The 11,373-nt window shown below is 28.4% G+C and overlaps 1 protein-coding gene across 1 annotated transcript in view; it reads right to left on the reverse strand.

The window, feature by feature from the left end:
• Positions 1 to 5,671: 5,671 nt before the first annotated feature.
• The window catches only part of LOC108684894 (mitogen-activated protein kinase kinase kinase kinase 5), a 9,433-nt gene continuing 3,731 nt past the window's right edge, over positions 5,672 to 11,373 (reverse strand). The window contains exons 9-18 of the mRNA XM_018189429.1: positions 8,511 to 8,578; positions 8,249 to 8,395; positions 7,914 to 8,089; positions 7,394 to 7,598; positions 7,126 to 7,309; positions 6,670 to 6,947; positions 6,465 to 6,548; positions 6,301 to 6,393; positions 6,091 to 6,217; positions 5,672 to 5,873 (exon numbers count right to left, since the gene is read on the reverse strand). Coding sequence (XP_018044918.1) covers positions 5,774 to 5,873; positions 6,091 to 6,217; positions 6,301 to 6,393; positions 6,465 to 6,548; positions 6,670 to 6,947; positions 7,126 to 7,309; positions 7,394 to 7,598; positions 7,914 to 8,089; positions 8,249 to 8,395; positions 8,511 to 8,578 — 1,462 coding nt within the window. The 3' untranslated portion in view covers positions 5,672 to 5,773. The remainder of the gene's footprint in view (positions 5,874 to 6,090; positions 6,218 to 6,300; positions 6,394 to 6,464; positions 6,549 to 6,669; positions 6,948 to 7,125; positions 7,310 to 7,393; positions 7,599 to 7,913; positions 8,090 to 8,248; positions 8,396 to 8,510; positions 8,579 to 11,373) is intronic.

Here is an 11,373-nt window from a genome sequence, read left to right on the forward strand (position 1 = left end):
CAGAAAATTCAGAGAAAAATAGAGGAATTTTAGAAATCTTATCGAACAGATGTTTCTATTTATAGGTAATTGTTTTTTTAATTTTCTAAATCTTATTTGCATTTAATAACTGGAGAACGAAAGATAATATGAATATATTGGAGTGATGTCTTTAAGAGCAATTAATTCAGTCTGAATAGATCCGAGGGACAGCTAAAAGGAATAAACAGTTGTCACTGCCTCACTACACATTTGTTATGTTAATTTGGAAGTTTCAGATATGCAAGAATCGAGAATTCAAAACCTAAACATCCATATATAGAGGCAAACTATTAATATGGTCGGTGTACAGGTACATTTTATCGCTGTATTAATTGTCCTAGCACTTATATGTGTGTACATATTTGTACAGAAAAAAATTTTTCGAAGATCGCTAGAAAGAGCACAACACTGCAGATAAGATGCAACAGCTATAGCAGAATATTAATCACATGTTCATATTTTTTTTTTCGAATATTTTTTTAAAAATGGTATTTTAAATTTTATTCTATTTAGATAGTAAATAAATTAATATATTGCACATACACGTATGTTTAAAATAACTGACTCAAATTTAGGTAATTATAAAAATATGAATATTTAGGTACTGATTGCATGAATATATATAATCAAAGAAGCAAGCATTGATGTGTGTGTGTGTGTGTGTGTATTACACTCGTATCTTCTAAGTTCTTTATTCTCTTGTGAAAATAAAATTTCAATTTATGTGTATGATCGCCAGCAAAATACCGATATGTGAAATCTACACAAACTGTGTGTATGTATATGTGTGTGTGTGTGTGTGTGTGTGTGTGTGTGTGTGTGTGTGTGTGTGTGTATGTGTGTGTGTGTGTGTGTGTGTGTGTGTCTCTTTCTTTCTCTAATTTTCACAATTCTAATATTTGGTCTGTGACACGAGATTAAAATTTTTTAATTTTTTGCTTTTATCTTTTTTCTTGTTTTCACTAATTTATCCATTCTATAAATTCAAAAATTTAATCCTAAATATTTTTATGCCGATGTGCCTATCTTTTTTATCTCGTGATTTGTGTACGACGCTCCGAATAAAATTATTGTCTTTACAATAATACAAAAAATCACATCAGGTAACAGTTACTATTTATCATCATTATCAAAATATTTCATAAATATATGTGTTTTCGGAGAGAAGTATAGATCACGCGAAATAATCATTCATACAAGAAAACAATTCTATCCTGCCATTTGATAGTTTTAAATTTTCTAGTAGTATTTAGACTGCTTTCAAGATATTTTTTTATTTGAATTATATCTTGCGTAAAATGATAACTCATCTTTTTTATCGACATATACCTATAATCTTCCTCTTCCTTTTAGAAAATCATGAGACATCATAGAAAATGAGAGATTGTTGCAAAAAGAAGATTCATACTTTATACAACAATTCGTTCGAATAATTCTCTTAGTATTAACAAAGCTGAATTGCTGTTAGATAAATCGACGAACACTATCAAATACGTTGCTAATATTGCGAATACATTTAACACGTCTAGCATATGGTGTATTATTTGCAAATACGTACGGGAAGACACATTGCACGTTCTATTATATCTATAATATATGTGAATAATGTGTAGTCAGCATAAAATTTGATTAAACGGTTGACTTGGTGTTTGATTGCATAAGAGCAATTTATAATTACATATTACGAATATATTTCTGTATTTTCGTATCTGCATTGTATTCACGTAATTTTTCACTGAATGGAATGAATTACCGTTCAAGCGCTAATAAACTGCCAACAAAATAAAATTTTTCATTCGCCAAGTATGATTGAGAAAATATTTTCAAATTTTTCTAAAAAAAAAAAAAAAAAAAAAAAAACCGTTATGCGCTTCGAATATAAATTTACGAATATTCAAATCTTCCGTAAATATAAAGTAATATATCAAGATAAAGTATGCTTCTTTCGACACAAGTCTAAAATTTCTGCCATAAAGAGATTTAGCAGAAACAAATCGATTCTCGCACAACTTCGCTAATATATTGAATTTATTTTTTCGATAGTGTAATACTTTCTTTATCTAATAATCTACTCTCTCTATATAGAGCAAATATCCATATAAAATATCAAAATAGTTTAACATTTCGCGGATAATTATACATTTTACTCTGATAATTCTTTACAGTTCAATTTACATCTTGCTTAAAGGGTGCAAATTAAGAACATCAACTTGCAAGAGCTTGACGACAGAAATTCGTGGAAAAAGCCAAATATTATATTTTTACAATAAATATGCCTCATATATCTAAAAGCAAATAAAATATTTTTTATGTCACTTTTATGTACCTCACAAGGCTGATTTTCGAAAACTCTTAATCTTCTTACAACCGAATATAAATGAATCATTTCATTTTAATATATACTATTGTACGCTCAGTTTTGTCGAAACACTTGTATATTAATTATTTTATAAATTAAACGCGTTATTTATTTGCGTTATTGAGATATAATTGAATGCACAGTATATACGACAAAATAATAATCTTCATTAATAATTAGTTGTGTGATTAGTGAATATAACTCATTATAGTATTAGTTAAATATTCCAAATAAAAAAGGAATATTTTCAATGCTATCAATCAATGTAAATAAATCGACTTCAGTAACAAATATTCAAAAATATTCGAATATTACATTCGAATTTATAAGCAAATAAAATTCCGTTAAATTAAATCAAATGTTTGATTGAAAATCAGTCAAGTCAAGTTTTATAAAACAGACAACTCCTGTAACTAAATATTTTGTCTTCCTATGTATTTTGTCTCCAGAATATAATAAAGAAATTTTATTATAAAAGAAGACGAAGAAAAATGCGTTTCTTCTCGAGACTAATCATATGGAAGTTATTTTGCTCTTCGTTTCACAGATATATACGATTCGTATTCGATGTCGTCATCAATGTAAAAAAATTACTAAATAAAGAGTGTCTACAGATTTGCATATTCCATATTGTGTTCTTTGATGCACAATTATATGTGACTGATTTATGGAAAAGGCTACTCGAACGATGAAAATTGCAATTTGGATTCTTTAATACCAAATCAGGTGAAAGAAAGACTTGATCATATCGCTTTTGTATATTTTAAGTGCCCCCTTCTTGTCGCATATATCACAATGATGCTTCATCAGAGCATTAACTGAATGATAAATCCGCGATATGCGGAGGAAGATTATACAATTGTGTTATTTTGTTTTATAAAATAACGTAAGTCAATTATAAATTGTAAATCAAGTTGTTAACAATCATGAATACGTTGTTGCCGTCATATTAACGTCGCGCAGCAAGCAAAACGATTCAGATATCTGATATAATAACGTGCAGACGAATATTTTCAAGATAATCGTATAATCGATGTTGTTACGTAAAATTGGCCGTGTTTCATATTTACAATCGCTCGAAATTAGAGACACTGATGAACACAATGTCTTAATAAAAATAACATATTCGAGGTAATCCCATGCCCAATAAAATGAAGCTCATTAACAATATTTGATATACATGTTTTCGAGGATGCGACAATACGAGAGAATTTTGTACTGCATACATATTAATACACGATATTATATAATTTCTATAAGAAATTTCTGAAGAAATTAAAAGTGTTTTTATGCCGCTATACATTAATTATTTACTTTCCTTCTATATCGTTGTTATTTTCTTTATGATCTATTTCTGGATAAATAACGACATGTTTTTAACAAATCAAATTGATTGTTTTCTCAGCAAGTCTTTTTTTTATCGGAAACCTGCTTCTATTAGAAACCCTTCAAGAAAAGCGAACATCTTTTTGTGGAATTTTTTAATATAGTTTTTAATATAGTTGAACAAAACTATTGTATTTCTTATCAAATTTCCAATTTTATTTTTTATATATAAAATTAGAGCATAGTTTATATCGAAAAGATGAAGAAATTGTAAAAAATAACATTACCACGAGATTTTACCGAAAAAGTACTTTCGTTAAGAAATTGATAGAAATGTGATTCAGTAAAAGTGAAACAAACGTACTAAATTATATATCCGGGAAGTATTCAGTATCCGGTATTATCGGACACTTTTTTATTATCCGATCAGATAGTCGGATATCATTAGTATCCGGTTGAAATTTGATATTGTTAAATTGTTGATTTTTTTCTTATACAAATGTTTTAGAAATACGTATATATATTCATGATGCTATATTCTATAACATCTCATACAGTGTTGTAAAATTACTATCTTTTTCTCTATAGGCTTTTTTTTTAGAAGACACTTTCTCGGAATCCGTCGAATATCCGGAAAATGTTGGATCCGACTTGAAGAAATTGTCTTCTCGGATATTCGATGTTACATTCTGTCCGGATGTTCGATATCCAGTATCTGGTAATTTATTAATTGTTAATGTTATTGTTAATATAATTTATTAATTATTAATTGATCCGGTGCATCCCTATATAAATCCCTTGATTAACATTACACAGATTACGTGAAAATTCAATTATATGAAAATTCCATTATACAACGAAGACGTATTTAGCTCGTTGAATTGTATTTAAATGTCCCATCTGGATACAGTGATAATCCTTTAACCTTCGAAAACTACACGCGATCTCTTTGTGTAAGAATATAAATATCGTCTCGTCTAGTAATCCTGTAATCGTTAAATATACAAACACGTTTTAAACTATTCTATTATACGTTATTATGATTAAACGGTTCTCGAAGGCTAAAAAGCTATTAAACAAGATATAGTCCTAAAAAGATAAAACTGGAAATGTATAATCTGTAACAGCACTACAAGAAATTCGTTACTTTCGCGCGTTTAAAGCGATGTAATGCAACGATTTTCTTGCAGTAAGGCGGTATGCTAGCTAATTTTACTATATATTAAAATGGAGAAAAATATGGAAAACATTTTCGATAAAATACGCTCCTATAAATCATGTATTATCAAAACATATTTAAAGTAAAATAAAAATCTCGAGAATAGATTGTTCTGTTTATTTTTATTTATTATGCATCGTTGTAGAGATTATGGAAAGATGTGCGTGTGTGTGTGTATGTGTGTGTGTTGAAGAAAAATATCATTGTTATCAATTTTAATACATCGATATGACTTATAGTTATTTTGTTTACTTAATACAGCTTTTATGATTTTCACATTTTTTTCAGACAAGGCTATTCCTGAGATTATTTTACATCTCTCTTCATAATCCTAAACAATTTATAAGAGCGCAATTTATGCATATATATATAGCTGAAAATTAGTAATTAGTAATTAAATTAGTAAATTGCCTTTATCCGACATCTCTCAAAGCGATGTAACTATTAGCTTCATTTGATTAGGCATAAGAATAATTTCGCGTGCATATTCTCTCTTAATTCTGTCCTCTTGTTCACTATTCCTCCCGATCATACCTTTACTCATATCTATTGAAAGTGCTTGCCTAGCTCTTTCATAAAAAAAAAGTTATCGCGAGTAATTACCAGTCTATACGATATCTCGACTATACGGAAAGATAGCGACTATCGCAGCGTTTAAATTGCTGGTCGTGCCAACAAGGCTTAAGACGCTGGTCATGCACATACATTCGCGTAGGATAATTAATTGTAAAATTTTCACCTCCGCATACTTTAATCTCACCATTCTCGTAGTCATTTCATATTACATGTAGTTCAATCACATATCATGCGAAACCATGCAGCGGATGGATGCTATTTAGGATCAATGCTCAATAGCTAGCTTCATGTCCAGCGAGAATGTACAAGTCTGCTCCTTCTGATTCAGTCAACGTGCCACTATGAACTAAGTGACTCTCCAACATCACAACCCTGTACAAGATGTAAGGTTAATTGTTTTCTCTTCATATTATATTTAACTCCTCTATGAATATGTATCAATATAATATTAAATATAAAATCTAATATACGACGTAGTTCTTTCAGATATTTTAAAAGAATAGCAAACTTCATTATTAATCCTCTTGAATTGTTTTTCAAAATTTCTATTAGATTAACAATCGCCGCTTTTATTTAATTAGATACATACTTATCTGAGCCTAGTAGCCTGTAAGTTCTACTCGGATCACTAATCTCTTGTGTAACTTCGCCATTCTTGAAACTTCTACCTTGCATACCATGTTTGTGAAATGCCAATACACTATCAGGTAGACAAACTGGAAATATAAATCATACGATTTAATTTAATTTTATGAAGACTACAGAGTAGATACAAATAAACGAAATATATTGTACTTACTGATAGATTCGATTTGAAAATTAAACTGTAACTCTGATAACTGTTTCTTGCTAATACGGGGTTTTCCTTGTAAAGTTACCATCTTTACTACATCTATAAATATAAAAATGTTGTATTTAATAATATACCATTATACGAGATAAAATACCTTGAATAGTACTCACTATCGTAACAAACAAGTATTGCATCTTTTTCGAATTGCGTAACATTAATAACGTTCAAATTCTCTCGTCTTGGTATCACAGTTGCTGAAATAATATTTTTATAGATGACACATTTTCTGGATTAGAGATCATTTTCAGATATTTTAAAGATAAAGATAAAGATTGTAAACAAGTGAATTGTCAGATATATATAACATAAGCATACCTGAGCCGTCCATATCTTCCAATTCGTCACTATGAAACCAACTCGCTCCCGAATTCATATTAATTAAGTCCAGCTTTAATTTATTTTGCTGATATGGCTGTTTAACCGATACACATACCATCGGATATTCCATTTCAGGCGTGATAACCATTTTAAAGACATTTAGCGGCGACGGTAGAACGCAGTCAAAATGTTTTAAAAGCATAAACTTATTCAATGGATCGTACCATTGCATTAAGAATATACCTGCCGGCATTGCACCGCACAGATATTTGTACCTGTTAAAAAATATATTATTGTCAAATTTTACTTAATAAACAAGAAAATAGAATAAATATTCAATATTAGATATCAAATTTTTTTTTAAATCAATAATACATGTACTTCTTTACAATTTTTTCTCATTGAATAATATGTATGTATTCAGAAAAAAATATACATGTTGCTTTCACTCACCCATTATATGGGTTTCTTCCAACGCAACATTTGGTGCATCCCTTGGTGTCGGGTACTTTTGTAGTTAAAGCGAACTTTCTAGGGACTAATCTCTCTGGTATTTTATTCATATGCAATGAAAATCTATGAGTCTGTTTACTTAACATCGCTAATAAGTCATGCCTATACAACTGAGGCGTTTTTCCTATAATACGCATTATTCATAATATTTAAAATATATCAATCAATCTATCATGCAACAGTATCAATAAAGTCAAGATCTACTTACCGGAAAGAGACATAAGAACATCTTTGATAACATACATCCAGATAGTACGTCTAGGATACAGTTGGTCTATCGCAGTTTCATGAAGTTCATTCAAGTTCAAATTATAAATTCCTTCCTCCGCTGCGATAAGCAGATGCTGATCCCTTGTATCTGGATGAATCCAACTTGCGGTACAATGTATTCTCAGTGGACAACCATTGAATACCTATTAATGTTTAATAAAAATAACAAATATCTTATTAACAGCTATCGAAGAACAATGTGGTAAATATATTTTCGTAACGTGTAGTATTTTCTGAAAAAATAGTTAAAGTACACAACAAATAATATATAATCGAACAATAGTTTATAATATAATGTAAAATACAAAAAAATAATTCATGTACAGCGATATATTCATGTACAGCAAAATAATTTATAATATATATATAATATTATAATATATATATAATAATTTATAATACAATCTTTTTGCGAGAAGATATAATATAAAATCTTCACTTTGTGTGAAGAAACTAACCTTTGAAAAACACGCTCCCATGTGCACTTTCGGCGTAGGAGGCAATCCATTACTTATCGGTCTTGGTGGTGTATGTCTCTTCCGATCTCTTCTTCTTGGAGGAACAGGTGGAGTGTCTGATAGTAAATCGGGACTCATACTTTCCCTGTCTCGATCAGTCGATATCTCATTGTCACCTGTAAAAGATTATATTAGCATAAGATACTAGAATAAATAATGATTGAATAAAGAAAGTTATTAATAATCTCTTAAAATAATTTTTTTAATAAGAAGCTATCTAGGCAATGTTATCATGAATATTTACATCATTTAAGTGTTAAGCTCATGATGTATACCGTTTGACTGTGCGGGTTCGTCCCTAGGGCCGCTGTCCGATAATGATCGTTGACGTTGTCCATTCACAGTTGTTAAAGACTGAGAACTATTGACGAGACCATACAATTCATCCACAGAGCTATGACGTCTGGGACTCGCTTGAGACCCTATATATAAATCTACTTTTTATTTGCATACATGTAGATATACAGAAGGGGACTATTTATAGACTATACTATATAACGACATCCTTTTCATCAATTCATAATAATACATACGTACCAGATACATTGTAATATGGACAATGAACTTCGCAATCGTTCGAAGATTCCCCCAATGGAAGAGTAGCTCTAAAAATGAAAATTTAAATAAATGTTAATATACAATCGTTTTCTTTAAATGATTACGAAAGAAGAAATGTAAATGTTGTTAATAAAGAATGAATAATATATAAACAAGAAAATAAACAAGATATAAATGTTAATATATTATATGCATATATTATAAATCATAAATAAACAGTTTAGACTTTATATTCTTTCTGGCAACATAATTTTGAATGAAGCATGAACAAGAAATCGAATAAGATGTGATGGAAAAGTATGATGTAAAGCTGCATATTTCTAGCTAGTACACAAGGCAATCGCGTTATTAAGATGTTAATAAAATTGGACATACATATAAGGCTTATTTTGGTGTTTTGGAATAAATTAACATATACTGCTAGTTAAACAAATCATACGCAGAAACAAATACGTCAGCCATTAATATTCCCCGCATAATAGAATCAAATATCTTTATTTTCGTATTTGTACAAGATGATCAATGATATTGTGTTAAAAGTAAATCGTTATTTTTCTTCTGTTTCAATGATTGTTTTTTTTTCATTAAAGTTGGATATTTGAGTTGGATATTGATGACTCGTCCATTTCATTTGAACTATTGTACAAAGTAATTAATAAGTCAACATAAAATTAACGAGTTTCGAAAACCTTAATCAAAAATGATCATCGAAATGGAGGAATAAATATAACGATTTACTTTCAATATAATCCCAATAGTCATCCTGTAGTAATCATTTAGTAAAGGATAAAGGATATTTAAATATTTTAAATAAAACATATTAATGAAATAATAATTATTTGCATAGTACAATGTGATCTTGTACATGTTTCTAGACTATGTTTTCAATCAGTCATCCATAATAAAATAAATCATATTTTCACAATATATTTCAAACGAAAAATCGGAAATAAAATTGTTTACTGTAATTCATTATTTACTTACTGCAGGGAATATAGCTGGTCGCAATGCCCACCAACCATCGACATTGCATTCCCCCTGCACACATGTGAAACTGTGGTCATATACTATAAAATTGTAAACTAATTTTGTGTATGATATTACTTAATATATGATTATATATTTCGGAATTTTATAAATAATATATTTAATATACTGCATAAATAAATAAAATACATAAATAAATAAAATACTTGCTAAAATGATTAGTACTGTTTCTGCTTTTTAAATGTATAACAATTTTACACAAGGATTTATTATGAGACGATTGAATGGATGTCGACACATACACACATGTTTCTATTTAAAACATAATCTTAATATTTTTTTTCCACAATATATTAAGAAAGTCTGTAACAATCATAATTGCAATCAATTTTCGTAAATTGCATTTTAAATTTCCAGTGTGATAATTATAAATACATTAACATTATATTAAATTAAAGAGTATAGAATATTGAAAGAGGCCTTTCCTCTATAACAAAATATATAAGCAATCCTACATAATAGAAAATTTAATTAATAAACATCTTGTTATATGTATATAAGATTATACGTATATACATATATATAAACTTCCTTCACCAGTTTGGCTGATAAGTAAAAATAGTTTGTGTCCAGAATGTTGAAAAACTAACATGCAACAAATAACATCAAATACGTAACAAAAAAGAAACATACTTCATTCTACGTCTATCTAAAAATTGTGCATATTAATGTTTTTTTGTAGATCACACTGCGAATGTTGACTAAATTGTGATATTTAGTTGGGCTTTCTTCTTATTATATAGTTTTAATTTTATTGTATATTACTTATATCATTTAATCAATTATTATATATAGCTTTATTTTGTCGTTGTTATATTAAAATATTATATATAAACATATATAAACATATATTCTTAGTTTGGTTGCGTTTTTTAAATTAATTGAATTAATTTTCTCAAATCACTTAGAAATTACGCTTTCCTATTTAACTTAAATGCGACTTAAGGGATAATTTGAAAATATATGTATTATTTCAAAGAATCAAATAAAAATTAACAAAATTAAACCTGTTAATTTAAAACATGCATTTAAATATTTGCAATAAGAGAAAAAAGATATCAAAGAAACGTGAGCGAATAAATAACAAATTAATTGTATAAATAATGCAATTTACAAGAATTATCCACAGAATTAGGAGATATAAGTGCAAGGTGCAAGGTGCAAGGGAAAAGGGTTACCTGCCAATACCTTAGCAACAACTCCTCATCAATGTACTGCAATAGACTCCTGTTGGGAGAAATTATTAGAATTACAAACTGATCAGAAAAATTAAAAATATACAAAGAATAATAGAAATGGATTATAAACAAAACGTAGGGTATAGAGCAGGTGTGCTACGGGAATAAGGATTGACACAGGCAGGATATAAATATTATTTAATAATCGAATACTACAAGTTATTAAAAAATATAAGAATGTAATAATAATCTCAATTTCTGTACAAAACTAAACTAAAGAAGTCTCATTGAAACTTTTTTAATATTTATGAAAAGGATATAAACTGATGCATATAATTAATAATTTTTTTTGAATGCAATAACTTAATTTTTTCATTTTACTCGAAAATAAGTAGTTTTAGTGGATGAATGATGTTGATGTATATATTTCGAAATGATCATTCTTATTTTAATAAAATGCATAACAACTCTGCTATCAATCATGCACAATACAAGCAATCACATTTATTGCCTAACATGCAAAAAGTAGGGCATTAGAATTTTGTATAATATATTATTAGATCTGTTTCGTAAATTATCTGTACAATACAAAAAAAATTATTTTTTTCATATATATA

The sequence above is a fragment of the Atta colombica genome, unplaced genomic scaffold, assembly GCF_001594045.1.
Source record: "Atta colombica isolate Treedump-2 unplaced genomic scaffold, Acol1.0 scaffold141, whole genome shotgun sequence".
Lineage (NCBI taxonomy): Eukaryota > Metazoa > Arthropoda > Insecta > Hymenoptera > Formicidae > Atta > Atta colombica.